This window comes from Lepidochelys kempii, chromosome 3 (assembly GCF_965140285.1).
Source record: "Lepidochelys kempii isolate rLepKem1 chromosome 3, rLepKem1.hap1, whole genome shotgun sequence".
NCBI classification, from domain to species: domain Eukaryota; kingdom Metazoa; phylum Chordata; order Testudines; family Cheloniidae; genus Lepidochelys; species Lepidochelys kempii.
Genome location: NC_136382.1, coordinates 56955208 through 56980557, shown reverse-complemented (window position 1 = coordinate 56980557; position 25350 = coordinate 56955208). Strand labels below are relative to the sequence as shown.

General features: G+C 39.7%; 1 protein-coding gene across 11 annotated transcripts in view; it reads right to left on the bottom strand.

Moving 5' to 3' along the window:
* FAM135A (family with sequence similarity 135 member A) overlaps positions 1-25350 on the bottom strand; it is a 140554-nt gene that overhangs the window by 60236 nt on the left and 54968 nt on the right. For 7 of the 11 annotated variants that reach the window (XM_078852105.1, XM_078852103.1, XM_078852108.1 and 4 more), the window contains 7 exons: positions 16954-17093; positions 16787-16857; positions 16129-16302; positions 11270-11396; positions 8141-8294; positions 4667-4744; positions 668-717 (listed from right to left, as the gene is read on the bottom strand). In XM_078852105.1, coding sequence (XP_078708231.1) covers positions 668-717; positions 4667-4744; positions 8141-8294; positions 11270-11396; positions 16129-16302; positions 16787-16857; positions 16954-17093 — 794 coding nt within the window. The remainder of the gene's footprint in view (positions 1-667; positions 718-4666; positions 4745-8140; positions 8295-11269; positions 11397-16128; positions 16303-16786; positions 16858-16953; positions 17094-25350) is intronic. The other 4 variants (XM_078852106.1, XM_073336370.2, XM_073336371.2 and 1 more) reach the window with 1 other exon arrangement.

Genomic DNA, 25350 nt, shown 5'->3' with positions numbered 1-25350 from the left:
CCTTAGCAATATTATGCTATTGAGAATGAAAGGGAAAGTGGACTGCATATTCCTGAATAACAGGGGAGATGGACCACACTAAGAAAATATTTGTGAACTCCTGCTTTAAGCTTTAGGAAAGGGAATATAAAGGCATACTGGAAACTGTGTGTGTATTAGTAAAATAAGGAAAGTTGAGTGAATGAAAGAAGTAGTGAGGGAGACTGGGAGGCTGGGCCAATTGTGGGATAGTAGAAAGAAAACATCAGAACCTGGGAAGGAGGTAAAGTAGAAGAAGAGAAGGCTGTTGAAAGAAAATCTTGTTTTTTTTTTTTTTTTTCTCAGATTCTAGGCAGAGAAGGATTAGAAAGAGAAGATGACAGTTTAAAAGGGAGTAGAATGTAAAGAAGATTTGGTAGAGTTTAGCAGTGAAGAGAGAAGGAGAAATATCAAAATTAAGATTGACTCAGTAATCTTTTGCATTTGAGACATCACTAGTAACCATATCTCTCAGCGTGCCACAATCCATAATTGGGATAAAGCATCTCTTGGAATGAGCAACGAACAACCCAGAAAATAATTACCCAAAATCAATAATTTCTCTCTGCAGCAATCTATGAAATACTGATAGAAAATACTTTGCTTTTAACTTATTTTACATTTATTATGAATAAAAGACAAAAAGTACCTTTACTTCTTCACACAGTTCTGTAAGGCGAGCTTCTACATCTATGTTCTCTATGGAAAGATTAGGGTGCATATGCATGAAATTATATTTTACCAAATTCAGACCCATATTTTCCAACTTGTAGAACAAATCAACTTCCCTCATAAAGCAATTTAACAAAAAAGACTCAAAGAAAGCTTGATGTCATTTAAAGTATTACCATTAACTTGAAAACTAGTACATTTCAAAATCTGAGCTATAATGTTTCAACTAATATTAAGACCTTGAGTCTCTATGTTATTTTTTCATTTTATTTTATAATTACATTTGCCTATTTTTTAAAAAAATCTCTCCTGTAGCTGTTTGGAAAACAATGAGAAATGAGTAACTGACAATACTGAAGGAACAGGGACACATGGTATGCTGACAAATACACAAAGAAAACCTTCTGATAAAGAGAGGAAAAAAATTCCTTTAATCTCAGTAACCTTAGATATTACCTATAACAATTTAAAGCAAAATATTTTCATATAGAAGTGTGATTTTTTAATTGATGATATCTCTTTAAAGTAAAGCAGCATAATAGAATGGAATTGACATTTGTATCTTTGTGATTTGAAATGATTTAAATCAAGACTACGGTCATGATGATGCAATTAGATCAATGTGGCTGGACCCCTTCACAGCCTCACTCACTTCAACAGGACTCATCCTCATGGATCGGATTGCAGGATCAGGGCCTAAGGGTTGATTATATGATGTACATTCCTTATTTCAGGTAACAAACACATAGGCCTCAATCCACTTCTAAATGTGAAAAACTAAGCACATAAGTAATCCTGTTGAAGTTAGCGGGATAGCTTGCATGCCTAATACTCACACGTGTAAGTGTTTTTTGGAGCTCTTCCACACTTATAAACAATTATTTTCTGAACTTTATAAACTGTTCATTTTTCTCAACTAGAGAAAACTTCTGGACTAAAATACTTTCATATCAATAGACAATTTTAGATTAATAAAAACATTAATTTATTCTTTTAAGAAGTCTGTGTAAACACTGTTTTGTATGTACATAAGCATTTGTATTTGATTGTACATCTACCGTACATATAATTTGTATATGTATTTATATACTTGATACTGTAAAAATAAACATTTTGCATAAAATTTTCTAAAGCACCTAAATGACCTAAGAGCCTAAGTCTAACTAGAAAAGGGGCTTGTACACTCTTAAAATTTTTATTCTTTAAAACTGTTCTTTTAAATATCTGCCAAAGTAAAGTTATCAGAAATACTGCAGCTCTGAAATAAGTAACAATTAGAACTATTTTGTCTATGCATTTGGAATGGCAGCATTTTTGTTTTGAAAGAGTTTAGAGCATAGTAGTAGAATCTGATCATGTGCAGGGCTGAGAATGGGGCACAACCTATTTACATAAAAAAGCGGGTAGCAAGTGAATGCCAAGATCACTTACAAAACAATTGCATATCTCTCACCTACTCAAAAAGAATCTGTTTTTAAAGAAGAGTTCTCTCAGATGAAATACCTTGTCAAGTAAGTTGGCCACTGAAGTTACCATTTTTGTTACCTTAATTCAAATTATTCAGGGAATACATATTTGTTCAAAAAGAACTACTCTTTCTTTATCATTTCAAGTTGTCAATATTGTGAAATCGCACATGACGGCAGCTTGAAATAAGATCACAAAATGTGGATGACTTATTTATAAACATATGGCACATAAGAATTTCCAAAAAGTAGAAATATTTACTCACACTGTTTAGTAAGAATGAATTTAGTGGTGAAATTAACAGGACTGTTTGCAGAGTAAGGGCCAGATCTTACAAAGATTTATGCACGAGTCTCATATCATGAACTCTCAGATCTGGTCTACACTGGTGGCGGGGGGGTGGGCGGGTGGTGTCGATTTAAGTTACACAACTTCAGCTACATGAATAATGTGGCTGAAGTTGACGTACTTGGATCTACTCACCGCGGTGTCTTCACTGCGGTGAGTCGACAGCTGACGCTCCCCCGTCGACTCCACCTGCGCCTCTCGCTCTGGTGGAGTACCGGAGTCGACAGGAGAGCGCTCAGCGATCGATTTATCGCGTCTAGACTAGACACAATATATCGACCCCTGTTGGATCGATCGCTGCCCGTCGATCTTGTGGGTAATGTAGACAAGCCCTCAGTAGTCTCACTGATTTATATTGCCAGGAGATAATTTATTTCTTCAGTTCCTTGATTTTTATGATATTGTAGGTATCTCAAAAAATGGAATACCAGATAACTACCCTAGACAAATCTGTATACAAACAGTAATTTACGGAACATTCTGCCATCTTACCTCAGGCTCCATGAATAAGGATGGCAGAATATACCTCAAAATTAATGTTTGTGTTCAATTTGTATGGTTAATTCCATTTTTGAAACATTGCAATATCATAAAAATGAAGGACAAGTGCGGAAATACATTTTCTCGTGGAAACATGAGTTAACACTAAACCTCCTGTTATAAAAAAATTAGGATATACTTAATACTTATAGAATGACAAACATTTACTTAATTTATATTAATGGATTTCTTATAATGATTTGGGTAAAATATATTTAAATTACATATTTTCAAAAAAGTTTGAAAGTAACACCAAATGACCTAATCTACATAACTAAAAGCCTATTTCGTTTTGAGAAATCAAGCTTTCAATTTGTAGTAATGCAAGTTGTCAGAAACTAGTAAAAATAGCAATTAAAAACAATTACATACACTCCTATAATCAAAATAGCTGATAAAGATAATTATCCCCTTCTCCCAACAGCTTAAATGAAAATTTGTCATCTGAGATACATTTTCAGTTGTGTGTGGGACCATGCAAATTCAAAAGGAGTACTTGTGGCACCTTAGAGACTAACCAATTTATTTGAGCATGAGCTTTCGTGAGCTACAGCTCACTTCATCGCCGATGAAGTGAGCTGTAGCTCACGAAAGCTCATGCTCAAATAAATTGGTTAGTCTCTAAGGTGCCACAAGTACTCCTTTTCTTTTTGCGAATACAGACTAACACGGCTGTTACTCTGAAACCATGCAAATTCAGTTACTTGTGAAAAAAATTACATGGCTTATTCAACCATCATCATGCTGAAGGTTTACCGTGCATGTCAACTGCAACCCCAAACTGATTTTACATCCCAGTTATAATACTTTGAGGAACAAGTTGAAAGATGAAACTGAAACTGTAATACTATAATTAACTGAATATAACTAACTTCAATCATACCACCTTATAAAGTAAAATATTCTGTATCAGTAATGTTCATCCAGCAATGATTTGATATGATTTTGCTGGCTCTTTGGTTAAAAAAACAGTGAAAAATTCCAGACAAAACAGAGTCATACTTGGTCTATGCTAGGCCTACTAGAAGTCTCTGCACTGCCATGCAATAGACCTGCGACTGATTTGTGGACCAGTTTCTCTCTCCCCACCTCTGAGCTGGAGTGTGCTACAATATCATCCTCCCCTGGCCAATTATGGAAAAGTGCTGACAATCTCCAAAGAGAGAACAGCTGCAATTTAAGCCTTGAGAACTGGTTGGTTTAGAAATAAGAGAAAACAAGTTGGGAGGCTCTAGCAGAGACATGGAAGATTCCCCAGGAAGAAAATACATTCTTCTTTATCATTTAGAAATCTGAAGTTGTACCAATTAATGAAGCTAAATGAAATTCTTGTTTTCTCCAGTTATTTGATTTCAAATCAGCTGAAGCCACTTAACTATTCAATCACTTCTATTTTATTAAACAGAAAGAAACTAAACTGAGTATCAATAGTGGTAGCTCATTCCACTGACATACAGTGTTAGATTTATCCCAGTCACTGTTCTCACTGGAGTTCCACACATTTGCATCAGGGTTGAATATGGTCCTTAGTTTTTTTTGCTCCACTTTAAACCTGAAACAAAAATACTCTGCACTAATAATAAAAATCTAAGGGATTATATCACCTGCTTTAAAAACATACCTAGATAGGCGTCTCTCTGGGTTCGTGGATATTTTCTTCTGAGAAGGCGTTCATAAAGGACCTGCATGCTGGCCTTGGCTAGTTATAAGGATTGCACACAGATGACTAGTTACTACACTCTTTTTTTTTTTTTTCAATCTGTGCATATTTGCCTTAAAGTTAGTAAGAAAGTTTATTGCTAGCCTAGAAATTAGTGCAATTGGAATAGAACATTAAAGCATATAATTTTAGTAAAGTTTCTAGACTAGGTGTTACTCATGATGTACATTAAGGCTGTTTTTGAAATTTCCTAATGTCTGTTTTGAATTTTAAAAACGAACATTGATCAAATGCTAACAATTAAGTTTATTTATAAAGTCCAACAGTATTTTGCATATACTGTTGCAAATTCAATTTGTTTAAAAAAAAATATAGATCAACACTTTTAAATGAATAAAAATGTACATCATAGAATTAAGTGAACAAAAGAAACAAAATTAAAGCAAGATAAAGACATTTTATTTAAAACAAAGGGTAACAATACTTTTTATGAGATTTAAAAAGGATTTGGGATTTTTTCCCAAAAAAGCCTATTTGAATCTCAGCTATAAAATATACTTTACCGTGTAAAAACTCAAGATAAATAGTAACAACAAATGGCAAAAATAAAACATGTAATATAGAATGTGAAAATCTAGTGTGCAGGGTTTTTTTGTTTATTTTTACAGAAGTGCAGTTGTCTCTGATTATTGCTAGTTTTTAAAGAAAACTGTCCTTGTTCTTAGCTATCAGTATTGGTTATTTTCCAGAAGCAAAAGTGAATAATGTTAGAAATGTTAGTATCTGTATAAACAGCTTTAGTCACTGTTGTCATATAAACAGTCCAGATCTAAGCATATACAACATAACAGAAATAACAAAAAAAAATCACAGATAAGAAAAAAGGATATGAGCATACTAAACTGTAAAGATTGAGAAAAAAATTAAAATATAGAAAATGTTATCAATAAATGTACAGTATATATAGAAGATGAGTCAATTTTCAAAGCACTAAATATATTATTTTTGATTATTTTGGTTCAAACTTGCAGAATCTCAAGGTAAATTAAAAAGAAAAGGAGGACTTGTGGCACCTTAGGGACTAACGAATTTATTTGAGCATAAGTTTTCGTGAGCTACAGCTCACTTCATCAGAATGCATCCAATGAAGTGAGCTGTAGCTCACGAAAGCTTATGCTCAAATAAATTTGTTAGTCTCTAAGGTGCCACAAGTCCTCCTTTTCTTTTTGTGGATACAGACTAACACAGCTGCTACTCTAAAAGGTAAATTAAGATTCTGAAAGTAAGTATGAGCCCAACCCACTTAAGACTAGGGGAATCTTTCCACTGACTTCAAAGGGACTTGGATGATACTATACAGTTGTATTATTCAAATCCCGGTTTCTATTTTATTACATATTTTTTATTTTATACGATGTATTAGGGAATTGAAGAAAAAGCTGTGATTCATTCAGAAGTTCAATCTGGAGTTTCAATTAAATAATTTTGGTATTCTAAGCATATCTTTACATAAAGAGTAAAACTAATAGATACTATTTGGCACATAAGGCGTTTTCTTGCTAAAAGCTGAGTTATTCACATAAAAAGGGTGTTCCCCACCACAGGAGGATTAAAGTAATTGGCACACAATATACTTTGTACTGTGACTAAAAGCACTGCTCCTGTTCTTGATGATAGAAAGCCTAGTTTCTAGTGTAAATGGTACTTTAATGAATATAAATTTTTATGCAGAAAAAAAGACACCATATCAAACAGATTACAGTAGAACCTCAGAGTTACAAATACCATGGGGATGGAGGTTGTCCTTAACTCTGAAGTGGTCATAACTCTGAACAAAATGTTATGGTTGTGCTTTCCAAAGTTTACAACTGAACATTGACTTAATACAGCTTTGAAACTTTACTATGCAGAAGAAAAATGCTGCTTTCCTCTGTGTGTGTGTGTTAGTTAACACAGTACTGTACTGTGTTTCCTTTTTTTTTTTTCCTTTTGTCTCTGCTACTGCCTGATTGCGTACTTCCGGTTCCAAATGAAGTGTGTGGCTGACCCATCAGTTCATAACTTTGTTGTTTGTAACTCTGAGGTTCTACTGTATTTATGGGGTATTCCTCATATTAATAAATTTTTTTCTTTCATTTTTTGCCAACACTTTTCATGTCTCAAAGTTCTGCATGGTAAATGCCTACTGATTACTCATCCTATAATGTTAAAAGACAAAGCAAATTAACAGTAGTGGAAATGTTAACCCCTATCAAATAACATACTCATGGATTCCAAAATGCCCTTCCCCCTTTTTTTTTAAAAAGCCAAAAAGTTTTAATGTTCAACACAAACGTGCTTGATGTAAACTCTAGTGGTCCTTGAGAATGCCAATGCATTATCCCTTTACACCTATGCCATCTTTTTGGTTGCACAACTCAAAACTGACATTAGCTTAGTACTAATCCTGCATGTTAGAGTAGGTCTACACTTAAAATGCTACAGCATAGACATTGCCTACATCGATGGGAGAGGATCTCCCATTGGCACAGGTAATCTCCCTCCCTGAGAGGGACCTACTCACTCTGTCTACACTGGAGGTTAGGTCAGTATAGCTATGTCTCTCACGGGTATGGATTTTTCACACCCCTGAGAGACAAAGATATACTAAAGTAAATTCCGATTGCAGAACAGACTTATTAGAAGAACTATATTTTTAAGCAATATTTCCTTAGCTCCATCTGCAAAAGGTGGCTGATTCAAAATATGTTCTCTAACTGTTCAATTTTAATCATGATGAAAAAGTGGCTACTCTCAAAACTAAACTTAATCTTACTGACTGTTCAGTTACATAGATTTAGTCCACAGCGTAATCTGTTCTTCCGAAGTCTCAGATAATTAATATTATGTCAATTTAAGAGCATCCAGCCTTTAAAAAACAAAAAATTGACTGAGAAATAATTTCTTCTTGAGGCCTTATTTTCAAGTTTTCCCCATGATGTTCTTTTCAGATAAAAACTTACAGCATTTAGATTTTTTTTTAGAATCAAACTTTAAACTTATTTATATACAACAATCACATTTCCTTACAGCATGCACATAGGCATAATACAGTATTTAGACTGAGGTGGGGATTTGCTTCAAATATTTTTAGTACTAATGTATTGATTTGAAAAAGCTATAAGAAAATAATTTAAGATCCTGTAAAGCCAGTTTGTTAATCTTATTAACTTGATGGCAGTGTTTTTTGTTATATTTTTGATCATTACTAAAAGACTCATTTCAATTCCAGTAGTAAAATAGCAGGTGCACAACAGGTACAAGGTATAAGATTAACTATATTTCAATCTAGAAGAAAGGAGAGAAAACAGGCCTTTCTAAGGAGCACAGCAAGAAGACAGAAAATATCTTTGTGATAGAGAATAAAAGTGATTTATTTTATTGTGTTCAGCATACCCAGTTCTATTCGGTGTGAGGAGGGGAGCTCCTTTGCTATCAGGATGAAATAGCTGTGTAACCCTTTAAATGCAAGCAGCAAACTGGCACAAAGTGTGTAGTGGAGATTGTAGGCGTGATTCAGGAAGGACTCCGCAATCACAAAACTGCAACCCTAAAAAAGGATTCATATACATATTAATTACATACTATAAAATTGCATTAACAGAATAACTAAAAAGATGTTCTATAGATCATCCTCCACCCCAAACTCATCTGAAACAAACTCATCCCTAGCCCTGCAATGTCCACTTGAGTGCCATCTCACAAAAAAGATAAATACAATAAATTAGTGCAGTCAAGTGATTAAAAAAATTAACCATGATTAATTGTACTGCTAAACAATAATAGAATACCATATATATAATTTTTTTGGATGTTTTCCACATTTTCAAATATATTGATTTAAATTACAACATGTAACACAAAATGTACAGTACTCACTTTATATTTATTTTATTATAAATATTTGCACTGTAAACAACAAAAGAAATAGTATTTTTCAATTCACTTACTACAAGTATTGTAATGCAATCTCTTTATCAATTTGTAAGCGCAATTTACAAATATAGAATTATGTAAAAAAAAATAACTGAATTCAAAAATAAAACCATGTAAAACTTTAGAACTTACAAGTCCACTCAATCCTGCTTCTTGTTTGGCCAATCGCTCAGACAAACAAGTTTGTTTACATTTGCAGGAGATAAAGCTGCCCGCTTCTTGTTTACAATGTCACCTGAAAGTGAGAACAGACGTTTGCATGGCACTGTTGTAACTGGCGTTGCAAGATATTTACGTGCCTGACTTGCTAAAGATTCATATGTCCCTTCATGGTTCAACCACGCTTGTTGGATCATATAAAGAAGTTCTGTATTAAAATCACAAATGAGTTTGATTCCCCAGAGTTTAAATTCCAGGGTATTATTAATTAAGAGGTCTCTTGGTTTTTGATATTGTTTCTCTCCCTCTATGTGTGAAACTTGCAAGCTGCTAATTGTATTAGTACATTTCTAAGACAGAGTCTGTTCTAAAGCAATTCTTTGTAACAACAAATACTCAGAGAGAGAGACTCAAAGCAATACTCTGTAACAACAGAAACAGCACACAGAGACTTCCCGCCCTTTTGTTGTATTCATCTCGCTTTGTTAACAATTGTGATTAAAACAGAGATAGAGGATATGTGTGGATAATAACTGAATGACCAGGGAGGTGCCAGCCTAGGAATCCAGTGTCCATCAGCTGAAGAAGGCATCAAGTGGAAATAACCAGAGGACCCCCGGAGGGCAGACTGGAATCCACCCAACAGCCTCAAGAATGGAAGAATCAAAGAACAAGATAACATCTGGCAGCACGGAGCCGTCAGGAATGTGCCATCTGCTGATTGATTCAGCAACAGCATGATGAAGCAATTCCCATAGACTGGCATAGGAAGAAATTCCTATAAAAATGGACTCTAGAAAGTGAGAACTTTGGGGTTTCATTCTGCAAACCAACTTCCAGGAGCATCAGATGTGCATCTGACAAGGCCCTGCTCCCTCCTCATGTCTAGGCCACCTGGCCAGTGGCTTGGCATGAGCAACTCTAAGACTGGTAACTATGATAACAACCTTGCAGAACCTGTGTGTGTGTGTGTAGGAATGAATGTGTGAATAAATATGAGATTGAATGGAATGTTATAGCTATAACTAACTGCTTACTATGATTCTTTCTGTATTCACAATAAATGTGGTATTTTGCCTTTTTCCCTTTAATAAGATGCTGCTGGTTTTTATTTTATTGGTATAACATACTGACGATGGGTTCTGCTTGATAACGATCCAAAGCAGTGCAGACCAACACATGTTCATTTTCATCATATGAGTCAGATGCCACCAGCAGAAGGCTGATTATCTTTTTTGGTGGTTCGGGTTCTGTAGTTTTCACATCGGAGTGTTGCTCTTTTAAGACTTCTGAAAGCATGTTTCACACCCCATCCCAATCAGATTTTGGAAGGCACTTCAGATTCTTAAACCTTGGGTCAAGTGATGTAGCTATCTTTAGAAATCTCACATTGGTACCTTATATTCTGTCAAATGTGCAGTGAAAGTGTACTTTAAATGAAGAACATGTGGGGTCATCATCTGAGACTGCTATAACATGAAATATATGGCAGAAAGCGGGCAAAACAGAGAACATAAGACATACAATTCTCCACCAAGGAGTTCAGTCACAAACTTAATTAATGATTTATTTTTTAATGAGTATCATCAGCATGGAAGCATGTCCTCTGGAATGGTGGCTGAAGCATGAAGGGACATACGAATGTTTAGAATATCTGGCACATAAACATCTTGCAATGCCGGCTATAAAAATGCCATGAGAATGTCTGTTCTCACTTTCAGATGACATTGTAAACAAGAAGCGGGCAGCATTATCTCCTGTAAATGTAAATAAACCTGTTTCTCTTAGCGATTGGCTGAACAACAAGTAGGACTGAGTGGACTTGTAGGCTCTGAAGTTTTACATTGTTTTGTTTTTGAGTGCAGTTATGTAACAAAAAAAAATCTACATTTGTAAGTTGTGCGTTCATGATAAAGAGATGCACTGTGGTACTTGTATGAAGTGAACAGAAAAATACTATTTCTTTTGTTTATCATTTTTACACTGCAAATATCTGTAATAAAAATAATATAAAGTGAGTACTGTACACTTTGTATTCTGTGTTGTAATTGAAATAAAAAAATTTGAAAATGTAGAAAAAACCAAAATATTTAATAAATTTCAATTGGTATTCTATTGTTTACCAGTGCAATTAAAACTGCAAATAATGGCAATTAATTTTTTAAACTGTGATTAATTTTTTTGAGTTAATCACATGAGTTAACTGCAATTAATCAACAGCCCTATACTAAATATTTTAAGTTTTCTATAAAAGGGAACTTGAAACATACATCGTAGTCCTTTGTTAAAGTTCTTCCCTTTACATCATGTCACTAGGCATAGTAAAGTGCCTTTAATTAAGTTTGCCCTTCGATACCATTAATTCAAAAAGAATTATTACCTAATAAACATCAGAAATATTATAAATAAAATAATCAATAATATTCTTACATCTGCTGATAATTGTTTTGTGTAGTTATTGCCGAAGACCACACTTTCAAGAGTAGGAATCACAGTGTCCCTGTTCTGTGCTGGTGTGTTCCTGTTTAACCAAGTATTCTTCACTGGACGAGGAAAGCTGCCAGAACCATTTAAAAATAGAGAAAAATATCCACTTGATTATAAACACAAAGTGAACCGAATACATGTAGTAAGGAGTGTGTGCCACAATTATTTATCATAGTAGCAGAAATTCTTAACACAAATCACTTGTGTTTTTAAATGAAAGTCAGAGGGAATCAAGATGTTCAGGTAATTACTGGTTTTGAGTCCCTTCTTACAACAACTGCAAAGCTTGTTTGTTGAAAATTTCTTGAAAAGTATTAAAAAGGACATCTTGGATGATCAGATTTTTAAAAGTATTTAAAAATATTTCTGGGTGAACTGGTAACATTCTGCTCCAATGACGACTGTAGCAACATGAAAATTACTACTTCGTTTTAGTGTCTCTTTTCACATTTTACTGAGTTGATATATAAAGTTAAATTGCTCCATTCACTCACTATTGTCAGAGCCAAAACTGGGAAGAAAAATTTGCACATACAGAACACCAGCAAATCCAAAATTTTTGCCAGTATTGTATAAAGGTGCCATGGAAGAATATTACCTGATTCTCTGAAGACATCATACATACAAATAAGAACAGTTTTTGCTAGCAAACATGAAATTTGTGTACCATAGCTAAGGCAGCTTAAATAATAAATTCACCTTCCTGTAATATCATTTTGCGGACTGACATTTACATGTGCACTGGAACTCATGAGAAAGAGTTCAGGGAAAGAGAAGGAGCTGACATGGAGTATTTGAAGATTCGGAAGGAAAGCAAAGAAACATACTTCAAAGAAAAATTGGTGTTTAAATAACAAAATCAATATTACTAGTGTAATGCTGTTTGTTTTTCCACCCACCACACTTATTTTTGATGTGTTCTGTAAACATAAAAATTAGTGATTTTTCCCCCACCCCCATATGAGGAACAGTTTAAGAGAACTTAGGAAAGGTGTTTGAATACAGAGTCTATTGACTCCTACAAATTTAGGAGACTAGGCAAAAGATGACCAATAAAAAGGCAGGGCAGATGTTAATGCCACTGTGACAGTGACAAGAACCTCAAAAGAAAAAGGCCAGAAACAAGGACAAGGGCAGCAATGACGGCAACTAAAAGTGTGCTAATTGCAGCTACTGCAGGCATCTCCTTGTCTATTGGCTGTTAACCATAGTCAGCAGTTAATCCTTTTGGCTTCTGCTGTTGAACCAAATAGTCTTCTTCTAGTAATTCCCCACTAGTAGATGAGCCACCACTTTCTCCGACTAGTATGTAGTATAAACTGCTGTATTGCAAGAGAAAGTGTATTAGTCACCTATTAAGGTCAAAAACATTGACATAATATATTTACTTAAAGAACTGCATAAAAATGAGCTTCAACAGTGTTTCTGAGTTAGTCCCAGACTCAACACCATTGTTGACTTGTACTGTAAAACTAATAAAGCAGATGTAGTCAGTGTCACAGACAGAATGTATATGCTAAAAAGGAGACAGGTAAAAGAAGGATGATTTTGTCATTAAGATGCTGCTCTGAGATTTTGGTCATCTGGGTTCAATTCCCAAGCTCTGTCGCAGACTTTCTGTGAGAGCTGGTCACTAAGGCTATGTCTACACTGCACACCATGGGTGCCAGAGAGCAGGGTAAAGTAACTCCTCACTTACGGTCGTCCCGCTTAATGTTGTTACGTCGCTGATCAATTAAGGAACATGCTCGTTTAAAGTTGTGCAACGCTCCCTTATAACATTGTTTGGCTGCCGCCTGCTTTGTCCACTGCTTGCAGGAAGAGCAGCCCGTTGCAGCTAGCTGGTGGGGGCTTGGAACCAGGGTGGGCTGGCAGCCCCCCATCAGCTCCCCTAAGTTCTCTTTGTGGCAGCCGCCCAGCAAGCTATCAATTGCCGGGCAGTTCTGGTGTCCCTCCCACCACTGCCGTGTGCTGCTCCTGCCCCCTGCCTTGAAGCTGCTCCCGGGAGCCTCCTGTTTGCTGTGCAAGGGGTAGGGGGGAAGAGGGGTGCTAATGTCAGAGTGTCCCTCTCCCCCTGCTCCTCGACCCCATCTCCACAGAGCGGCGGGGAGGACACGACAGGGCTCAGGACAGAGGGAGATTACTGGCAGCAGCTGCGGTCTCAACTTGCTGATCTACTTAAAAAGGCAGTGTACTTGGAGTGGGGTCAGAGTACTTAAAAGATCAATGTGCGTGTCTCTCTCTCTCTCTCTCACACACACACACACACACACACGGTGTGTGTCTCTGTCTCACACGCACATGCACCACCCAGCACTCTGGAAAGTGGAGGGAGTGATGTGTTCCAGTGGGATAGCGTGGGTTCTTCATCTGCTTCAGTTTCCTCAGGGAATGTTTGTGGCCACTGCCATGCATCTATTGTGTTTCCTCCCTCCATTCCATTTAATATAGCCTCACACTCTACTGCATTGTAGAGTGTGAGGCTATATTAACAACAAGGTGTTAACCCTTGAGGGCTCAGCCGAGTGCTAGTTCATCATTTAGCAGCAAGGCATTCCCTGGGAAATATCCCACCCTCTGACTTCACCAGCTCAACCAAGCTTCACAATCATCATTACTGTGTACACTATTAAACTGTTTGTTTAAAACATATACTCTGTGTGTGTGTGTGTGTGTGTGTATGTATGTATATATGTATGTATGTTTTTGTCTGGTGAAAAAAAATTCCCTGGAACCAAATCCCCTCATTTACATTAATACTTATGGGAAAATTGGATTCGCTTAATATCGTTTTGCTTAAAGTATAATTTTCAGGAACGTAACTATAACATTAAGCGAGGAGTTACTGTATTTGTAGCTACATGCCAGAATGAAAAACAAGCTGCATCCACACTGTGGCTTGTAGCTACACAAGCTGGGAAAGGTCTCTGGCAATGGGGAGGTAGCAGGGGAAGGGTCTGGCAGTCCCTGAAGCAGAGAAAGGATCTGGAAGCAGGGAGCTGTCAGAGCCTTTCCCCAACACAAAGAGAGACTCTGGCAGTGGGGAAAGGCTCCCACAGTGGGGAAGAAGCAGGATACTACATAGCTAAAAATAGCAGGGTACACAGAAGAGGCACTGCTTGAGGGTATAGAGAACCATGTAGGGTACATACCCGAAGGTGTGTCTTTACTCACACAAGCAGTGCCTCACTGTCTACATTGCTATTTACAACCATTCTAGAGGGACATGCAGAGTATATACTCTACACATTGCTGTAAAGAGTGTGCAGTATAGACATACCCTTAATGTTTCTTTCCCCAATTCTGATCTTTGTAATGGCAGGGAAAACAATACTTTATTTCTAAATAGGCAAGACAAAGGGTGAGAGATAGTTTCTTAAAATGTATATGTACAGCATCAAGCACAATAAGACCCTGCTCTCATTTGGTACATCTAGGTACTTCTGTAATACAAATAATAAATATTCATATAAAACCATGCAGTAGGTTCTCTTACTGCAATAATGGTAAAAGCTGCTCAGCTGAGTCCTATTTTTGTTGTTGAGTCACATTAGTACAAATGTAGAATATAAATGTAGGCTACAGAGCACGATATTGCCTATTTGTGTGGGGGGGGAAGACGAATAGATGGTTATTTTCTTAATTTGGCATTATTCGTTTAGTTTGCATAAATATATATACTACTTTAAAAAAAGGTTTGTTTGTAGGTTTTTCCATTGCTGCAGACAACCTCATACAACGCTTTTAAAGCTCGATCAGTTAGATTACTGCAATGTAAGTTTCATATGGGCACGTAAATACAAGAAAGAAACTCTTAAAATAAACACTTTAACACATACTGGTAAGGCCATCAGAAAGGTACCAGTAGAGCATACCACCAAATACATGATCACTCCAAACCCTGCTAGAATGAGAATGTACAAGCCCACATACTCCCTTATTCATTATTCTTCAATCTCTTCCTGCAAAAAATAATTACAGCATAACACTGTGGGGGGAAAAAGTGGTGTTACTCTACCAAGCTCTGTCCACAAACTAAGCTCCTCCACTCAGGACAAAATGAAGTATCACATGCAGTAAACTATGCTCAAATTCATAACAGGGTTATCCCTCTTCTTTCTGGCATATCCTTTGATAATCTATGTAATAGTTAAAGCTTATGTGGATAGCGTCATCACTATGCTCCAGAGTTAACAATGCATTTAAATAATCAATGGAAGTTTACTCAGCTACTTTTTCAAGCTGCCTGTACACTCAAAAGACGCTGCCATACTGGTTATACTGTGTTCACATTATATAGCTTTTCTTCACATCTACAAAGGATAGAGATGTCAAAAAAAATGAAAGCAGATTCTGGAGTACAAAGTGTAGAAATCAGGAAAGAGTACTATCTCAACAAACCGTTGAGAGTCAGCTCAGTTCAATCCAGGGATAAAAAAGATAAATAAAATGAACAGAGATCACCTCACCCTAACTACAGATTGTATGAACACTAGCATAGGGTGATATTGCTGTCTACTTCTTTTCTCTTGGGTGTATTCAATTATTGCAGTTATCTGTCTTTTACCACCTGCACTCCTTTTATTCTACATAAACTAGAACTCAGAATTTTACAGTTTTAAGGAAAAAAACAAAAAAAAAAATCACCAAAACAGCTTCTAATGTAAAACATCATAAAGCACAATACGTCATATACATAAACTTTACTCTAAGTATTACATCCATTCTCACCAAAAGTCTCACATAAGTTACAATAACTAATAATCCAATATATTAATTGAAACTTATTAATGGGATATTACCTTATCAATGGCTGGTGTAGAGCAACCAAAGAAGCATGGATTGTAACAGATATGACAGAGAGGTGGAAGTAATCAAACATAACATTGACGTAGTGATGAAGGCCCTGGTGTAAGCTAAAGTGCAACTTTAAAGTTCGGCTACTAATTAGTTGCAGTGTGCTCAGATCATCTGGCCTTGGGGGGGAAAAAAAAAAGTGTAATTACTGGAACAATGTTTTAAGTCATCCAATAATAAAATCCCCAATACAAGAAACAGCAACCCATTATTTAAACAACACAAGGCCATAGCCATATTGGTCTTCAATAACTTTAATATATAAAATATAGTATTGTTTTATACTATATCATGTATAAATATAATTACATCTCTAAAAGGGAACAGCAGGATGGATAGGTAAACAACAAGGAATCTCTCCTAAACCCAGTAATTAAAGTCTGCAACCTGTCTCAAGAGATTAACTGGATTTTTTTGCCCACACAAATAAACTTCTAATATATGAATAGCGGAATAAAATAAAATAAATTAAGCATTCTAGATTTTAAAAATGTTTCAGCAATATTTTGTATGTACGATGTTATAATTTTAATCTCAATTTTAAAAAAGCAGTTAACAGGCATTTCAATTATTTAATAAAATTTGTATTATTTTTAAATTTACGAATAATCTGTGTCTGTGAAGTGTAGATCTAAGGATAGCAGGAAATTCATTTCATTAAGGGATTCTTCAATCTGAAAAGGAGTTAAAAACATGACAATTATGTTCAGTATTTTGCAAATTATGCCTAAAGGATCTGAATAGTTAAATATACTTGAATGGCAGATTACCTTCCGTTCATCTAAGAGCATTTTAATTTTGAAGATCATAACATCATTCACAGAAACCTCCTCATTTTTGTAAAGAATTTGGAACGTTTTACTGCAAATTACATTGTCATGGACTGAAGCTGGAAAGGCAAGATCAGCACCTGAAAATCAAGCAGACATAGAAGTTTTAAAAGAATACAATGCAGATAATGAAAATATTATTTTGTTCTACTTTGAAATCTATTATTATTTTACAGTATCCAAATGTATGCTAGACACCATACAGCAGCCAAAGTCCCAATCTCGAAGAATTTCTATCTAATTTCAGATATGATGCAATGAAGTGAGCCAATAAAACCAGGGAGAGGGGACACTGCAGGAAGAATAGCGGGTTACAGCAATCAGATTACAGAGTTACTGAGCAAAGGTGTAACACAGTGCAGTCAGATTTTTTAAAAAGAAATATTATATATAACACACACACACACACATATAAATATATATAACGTAACATGCAAGTGTATTTATTGCTTCATTTCTTGTGGCACTGGCTTAGAAGTGATTCTTCGGGAGTGATTTAAAATGAGAAGAGGGCAGTTAAATATATTACTTCCTCTTTGTTCCCATATAAGATCCAATAGTCTCATGCTTTTTTTAAAAAAATTGGAAATCAAACAAACAGTACAGTTAAATTCTTCAATCATATACAAATATGTAACTACTGATCAAAAAGGTGGTGGATTAAGGACCCTACATTATTTTTGCCTAACAAATAAACGAAATAAATACTAACTAGAGTAGGCAAAATAAGAGTAAGAGCACTACTATGCAGTATATACTATACTATAAGGAACAATCCTCAACGGGCAGACAGGGCAATATCCTAATAGATGTTTTCCACTTCTAGATTCTGTAAGTGTGGCAGACAATGCCCTTCTATAATCCTCATAACATTTTAGTTTTGCCTTTTGCAATCTATCAGGAACTAGAAGCAAATATAAGTATTAGTTCATTGGAGTGTTTTTAATCTACATACTCAGGTTATATTTATGATTGCTATGAGCGCTATCCAACTCAAATTCAAGTTCTCTGTCTCCAGCCATGCAAACTCTCTGCATGCCTCTTGGACTAAACAGCTATACAAGCTGCATCCTGTCAATCCCAAGGGATAGTCACTTTTGACAATGACTTCACAATGAGTCACATTTTCAGCTTGACAGAGCTGCCCAAATCTTGTCCCTTTTATATACTACACCAGTCCAGAATGGTATAGGAGAATGACGCTGAGGATGCACTGAGCTCACGTGAGTTTGGTGGTGAGAAAGAATAGATTCTTTCAAGGCAGACCAGCAGTCAGCAAAGAAGAATCTTTAAAGTCCACATGTGGACAAACACAATGTAGTACCATGAGCACTCCCTCGTGGCGCAAAGTCACTTTCACTGGGCAGGGGGTTGAGGTGCAGGAGGGGGTATGGGCTCTGGGCTGAGGCCAAGGGGTTTGGAGTGTGGGAGGGGGCTTAGGGTTTAGCCTGGGGTTGGGGTGCTGGCTCTGGGAGGGAGTTTGGTGCAGGAGGGGACTCAGGGCTGGGTTACAGGAGGGGGTGCAGACTCTGGGAGGGAGTTTGGGTGCGGGAGGGGATTCAGGACTGGGGTAGAGGGTTGGGGTGCAGGAGGGGTTCAGGATGCAGGCTCCGGCTGTGAGGTGCTTACCTCGGGCAGCCCCTGGAAGTGGTGGCATGTCCAGCAGCAGCTCCTAGGCTCAGGGGCAGCCAGGCAGCTCTGCACGCTGCCCCCGCCCACAGGCGCCGGCCCCGCAACTTCCATTGGCTGTGGTTTCCTGTTCCCAGCCATTGGGAGCTGTGAGTCGGTGCTGGGAGTGGGGGTTTCGTGCAGAGATTCCCTGGGCCCACCTGTGCCAAGGGGCCACAGGGACAAGCTGGCCACTTCCGGGAGCCGCACGGAGTCAGGGCAGGTAGGGAGCCTGCCTTAGCCCCGCTGCGCTGCCAGACTTTTAGCAGGCTAAAATCTCCCCAATTGGCTTCAGTAGCCTCTGGGAGATCGAGCCCAGCCCCAGCTGCGCTGGCCAGATCAGCCCCAGCCCCAGCGGCGCCAGCCAGCCCTTTGATCGGTCAACCGCTTAAACAAATTTTTTTAATTGTTTAAACGGTTAACTTTTAAAATGATATTTACATCCCTACTTCCCTGTACCTCTTGTCTGGAGTTTATCCTTCTCCAGATGCCTTTTCAGACATGCCATTGCAGTCTCAGCCCTGCTCCTTGGGCAGGGTCTCTCATGGGGTTCCCTGCCTGGAGAGCTTTCTCCTGAACTTCCACAGCTTACTGTCAGGTTTCCAGCCTTTGGCAGTTTCAGTTACTCTCTCAACCACACTCCCTTGCAGCTTCCTGCTACCTTTTCTATTAGAATCCCCTGATTTCACTTACGGGGGGGGCTCGTCTGGTAATCAGGGCTGGCTTAGCCCCAGGATCTCCAGCCCCCAGGCAAGCCATTCTGTTACAAACACGTATTCCTGTGAAGAGTCCTTTTGGGCTGATTCCTCAAGTCCAGTTATCAAGTAGGGCCTATGAAAGCATCGTCTACTGCATCATCCTGCCTTACACTTACATGACTGGGACAGTTCCCTTTCCTCATTTCTCCCCGTTAATAAATAAATAAATAATAAAATCAAACTCAAAGAGCAGTGATTGTGAGTGAGACCCTGTCAAGGTTCCTTCCCCACTCTGAACTCTAGGGTACAGATGCGGGGACCTGCATGAAAACCTAAGCTTACTTTTACCAGCTTAGGTTAAAACTTCCCCAAGGTACAAACTATTTTACCTTTTGCCCTTGTACTTTATCGCTGCCACCACCAAACGTCTAACCGGTATATCATAGAATCATAGAATATCAGGGCTGGAAGGGACCTCAGCAGGTCATCTAGTCCAACCCTCTCCTCAAAGCAGGACCGATCCCCAATTTTTGCCCCAGATCCCTGAATGGCTCCCTCAAGGATTGAACTCACAACCCTGGGTTTAGCAGGCCAATGCTCAAACCACTGAGCTATCCCTATATAATTGGGAAAGAGCCCGTTTGGAAACATCTTTCCCCCAAAATCCGCCCAACCCCTACACCCTCTTTCCTGGGGAAGGCTTGATAAAAATCCTCACCAATTTGCGTAGGTGACCACAGACCCAAACCCTTGGATCTTAAGAACAATGAAAAGCAATCAGGTTCTTAAAAGAAGAATTTTAATTAAATAAAAAGTAAAAAGAATCACCTCTGTAAAATCAGGATGGTAAATACCTTACAGGGTAATTAGATTCAAAACACAGAGAATCCCTCTAGGCAAAACCTTATGATACAAAAAGACACAAAAACAGGAATCTAAATTCCATCCAGCACAGCTTATTTTCTCAGCCATTTAAAGAAATCAGAATCTAACGCATATCTAATTAGATTACTTACTAAGTTCTAAGACTCCATTCCTGTCTGTCCCCAGCAAAAGCATCACACAGATAGAGAGAGAGGCTTTGTTTTTCCCTCCCCCCAGCTTTTGAAAGTATTTTGTCTCCTCATTGGTCATTTTGGTCAGGTGCCAGCGAGGTTGTCTTAGCTTCTTAACCCTTTACAGGTGTATAAGTAGGGGCATAGCGAGCAGATCGAGGGACGTGATCGTTCCCCTCTATTCGACATTGGTGAGGCCTCATCTGGAGTACTGTGTCCAGTTTTGGGCCCCACACTTCAAGAAGGATGTGGATAAATTGGAGAGAGTCCAGCGAAGGGCAACAAAAATGATTAGGGGACTGGAACACATGAGTTATGAGGAGAGGCTGAGGGAGCTGGGATTGTTTAGCCTGCAGAAGAGAAGAATGAGGGGGGATTTGATAGCTGCTTTCAACTACCTGAAAGGGGGTTCCAAAGAGGATGGCTCTAGACTGTTCTCAATGGTAGCAGATGACAGAACGAGGAGTAATGATCTCAAGTTGCAGTGGGGGAGGTTTAGATTGGATATTAGGAAAAACTTTTTCACTAAGAGGGTGGTGAAACACTGGAATGCGTTACCTAGGGAGGTGGTAGAATCTCCTTCCTTAGAGGTTTTTAAGGTCAGGCTTGACAAAGCCCTGGCTGGGATGATTTAACTGGGAATTGGTCCTGCTTTGAGCAGGGGGTTGGACTAGATGACCTTCTGGGGTCCCTTCCAACCCTGATATTCTATGATTCTATGACTCTATGAAAGGGTTTTTCCTCTGGCCAGGAGGGATTTGAAGGTGTTTACCCTTCCCTTTATATTTATGACACAGCCACAGCCTCATTCACTAAACTACCCTGATTCATCCCCACAACAGGTTCATTCTATGCACTGAGTGAGGCAGGGAGTCTGTGGAAAGAATAGTAAAATCAGGTAATTAAAAACTGTATCATAATTGACATGCAGAACGGGGCCAAATTAAGATTACACAAGCAACCTTAATTCTGGCATTCCCTAACTTTTCAGAGCTCAACTTTCCAACTTTTACATTTAAAAAACACAAACTGAAAAACAGTAATTCTCTCATGTGGAATTCATGACGCTCTCCAACTTGAGTCCTCAGTGCAGTCCAAGCCTTTAGATACACAGCAGAGACCTCTACCACTTGAGCTAAAAGACTAACTGGTAGCACAAGTAAGTTGTCACCATCTACAAAGATCAGCTCCTAAAAGGAGCTGAGAAATACATTTCGCTTGTGAATTTCACGGCTATTTGCTGACAGCAGAGGAACATAGACACTCTGGACTCCTGAGTGCAATTCCACATTCTGAAGGAGTTTTCTGCCTATGTACAGACCCTTCTTCTGTCTCTATGTTCCTAGCATGTCTCTGTCCCCTCAGACGCCCCTGGCTCCAGCTCCTACAGTTCTTCACCCTCTCAATTCCAGTCAGGCTGCTCCTCCTGCATGTTACTTGGTGCCACCAGGGGGAACACAACAAACATGTAATCTCCACACCTGATTCTAACATTAAGTGGGAGGGAAAGTCAAGTACGAGAGGACACAGCAATGGAGCAAGGAGCAACAGAGGGTAGGAGAATGGACACCAAGAGCAAAGAGAGTGTCAATACCAACGACACTAACAGTTAGGTAGGTGATATTGGCAGTAGAATGACAGTACCTAATCGGGTGAGGAATCTGGATGAAGCCAAGCAGAAACAACTAAGGTGTCTGTACACCAACCCAAGAAGCCTGGGCGACAAAATGGAGGAACTAGAAAAGACAGTTACCTTTTCCGTAACTGGTGTTCTTTGAGATGTGTTGCTCATATCTATTCCACAATAAGTGTGCGTACTCGCCACGTGCACCGGTTCCGGAAGTTTTCCTCCTAGCAGTACCTGTACGGAGGAGCGCCCCCCCAATGACCCCTGGAGCGGCGCCTGCCTGGAGCGGTATAAGGGGGGCTGAGCTCCCCTCACCCTCAGTTCCTTCTTGCCAGACAACTCCGACAGAGGGGAAGGAGAGTGGGATATGGAATAGACATGAGCAACACATCTTGAAGAACACCAGTTACGGAAAAGGTAACTTTCTTTTCTTCTTTGAGTGATTGCTCATGTGTATTCCACAATAGGTGATTCCAAGCTATATCTGTTGGAGGTGGGTAGGAGTTCACAAGTTCTCGAGACAGAGTACCACCCTGCCGAATCCGGCATCATCCCTGGCCTGGGAGACGATTGCATAGTGCGAGGTGAACGTGTGAACAGAAGACCAAGTGGTGGCCCTACAAATGTCCTGCATGGGGACGTGGGCCATGAAGGCAGCTGACGAGGCCTGCGCCCGAGTCGAGTGTGCTCTCACAAATGGGCAGCGGGGGAACCCCCGCCAGCTCATAACAGGAACAGATGCACAAAGTGATCCACTTAGAAAGCCACTGGGTGGAAGTCGGCTGACTCTTTGCGTGCTCAGCCGAGGCGACGAACAGTTGCGAAGACTTTCTGAACGGCTTGGTCCGTTCGAGGTAGAGAGCCAGAGCTCGCCTCACGTCGAGCGTTTGGAGACGGCATTCCTCACTAGTCGTGTGAGGCCTGGGGCAGAGGACTGGCAGAAAAATGTCCTGACCCATGTGGTAGGCGGAGACCACCTTTGGGAGGAATGCGGGGTGTGGGAGAAGCTGGATCTTGTCCTTATGAAAAACCGTATACGGCGGTTGGGAGGTTAGGGTCCTGAGCGCTGAGACCCGCCTGGCCAACGTGATAGCTACCAGGAAGGCCACCTTCCATGAGAGGTGAGACCAGGAACACGTGGCCAGTGGTTCAAACGGGGCCCCCGTGAGACGAGCCAGCACCAGGTTTAGGTCCCATTGCAGAACCAGGGGCTTAGAATATGGGTATGAGATGGTCCAAACCCTTAAGGAACCGGCCGGTCACAGCATGGGAAAACACCGTGTGCCCTTGCATCAGGGGATGAAAGGCCGATATGGCCACCAAGTGTACCCTGACTGAGGAGGGCGCCAGTCCCTGGGCCCTCAGGTGGAGGAGGTAATCAAGGATAAGCTGGATTGGGGCAGCCATTGGGGAAACACCCTGGCATGCAGCCCACCTTGAAAACCAAGACCACTTCGCCACATAGTGTTGGATCATATTAAAGAAGTTCTGTATTAAAATCACAAATGAGTTTGATTCCCCATAGTTTAAATTCCAAGGTATTACTAATTAAGAGATCTCTTCGTTTTTGGTACTGTTTCTCTCCCTCGATGTGTGAAACTTGCAAGCTGCTAATTGCGTTAGTACATTTCTAAGACAGTGTCTGTTCTCAAAGCAATTCACACAGAGAGAGACTCAAAGCAATATTCTGTAACAACAGAAACAGCACACAGAGACTCCCCGCCCTTTTGTTGTATTCATCTCGCTTTGTTAACAACTGTGATTAAAATAGAGATAGAGGATGTATGTGGATGGATGCTTGGTGTGGATAATAACTGAATGATCAGGGAGGTGCCAGCCTAAGAATCCAGTGTCCATCGGCTGAAGAAGGCGTCAAGTGGAAATAACCAGAGGACCCCCGGAGGACAGACTGGAATTCATCCAACAGCCTCAAGAATGGGAGAACCAAAGAACAAGATAACATCTAGCAGCACAAAGCCGTCAGGAATGTGCCATCTGCTGATTGATTCAGCAACAGCATGATGAAGCAATTCCCATAGACTGGCATAGGAAGAAATTCCTATAAAAATGGACTCTAGAAAGTGAGAACTTTGGGGTCCCATTCTGCAAACCAACTTCCAGGAGCATCAGATGAGCATCTGACAAGGCCCTGCTCCCTCCTCATGTCCAGGCCACCTGGCCAGTGGCTTGGCATGAGCAACTCTAAGGCTGGTAACTATGATAACAACCTTGCAGAACCTGTGTGTGCGTGTATGTGTGTGTAGGAATGAATGTGTGAATAAATATGAGATTGAATGGAATGTTATAGCTATAACTAACTGCTTACTATGATTCTTTCTGTATTCACAATTAATGTGGTATTTTGCCTTTTTCCCTTTAATAAGATCCTGCTGGTTTTTATTTTATTGGTATAACAATAGGAGCAGTGAGTGGAGGGCCGTCTACTTTCGAGGAGGACGCACTGAACGTGTTCCGAGCATGTCCTTTCCTTGCCACCTAGCCACTGAGCAGCCATGCCGTGAGGTGAAGCGTTGCTAGGTTGGGATGGAGGCGGTGGCCCTGGTTCTGAGAGAGCATGTCCAGGTAGAGCAGCAACTGCCATGGCGGAGCCACTGCCAGCCCCGAGAGGGTACTGTACCAGTGTTGCCTGGGTCATGCCGGGGCAACGAGGAGGTCCCTGGCTTTGTCTGTCTATTTTCTCCAGGATCTTGCTGATCAGAGGGAACCAGGGAAAGGCGTAGAGGAGCTGGCCTGACCAGGACAGGGTAAATGCATCAGAGATAGAGCCCCTCCCTGCGCCCCCCCGGAACAGACCAGGGGCATCGTTGGTTCTGCCTGCTCACACCCCACCTTCGGAAGAGCTGGTGAGCCATTTCCAGGGATAGAGACCACTCGTGCTGAGAGGAAAAATTCCTGCTCAAGTGATCCACCCTGACATTCCGGGCGCCAGGCAGGTGGAAGGCTTTTAGGTAGATGTTGTGGGCTATATGGAAGTCCCACAGACTGAGGGCTTCATAGCAGAGGGCAGAGGATCGGGCCCCGCCTTGCCTGTTGATATAGTACATTGAGGCCATGTTATCCATGAGGACCCTGACTACCTTGCCCTCCAGATGCGAGCAGAAGGCCATACATGCCAGTTGCACCGCCCTGACTTCCTTGACGTTTATATGAAGGGGTAGGTCTTGCAGAGACCGCCAGGCCTTGGGTCTGAAAGTTCTCCACATGGGCCCCCCCAACCCAGGTCCGACGCGTCGGACACCAGCTCCAATGATGGACCCTGACCCTGAAT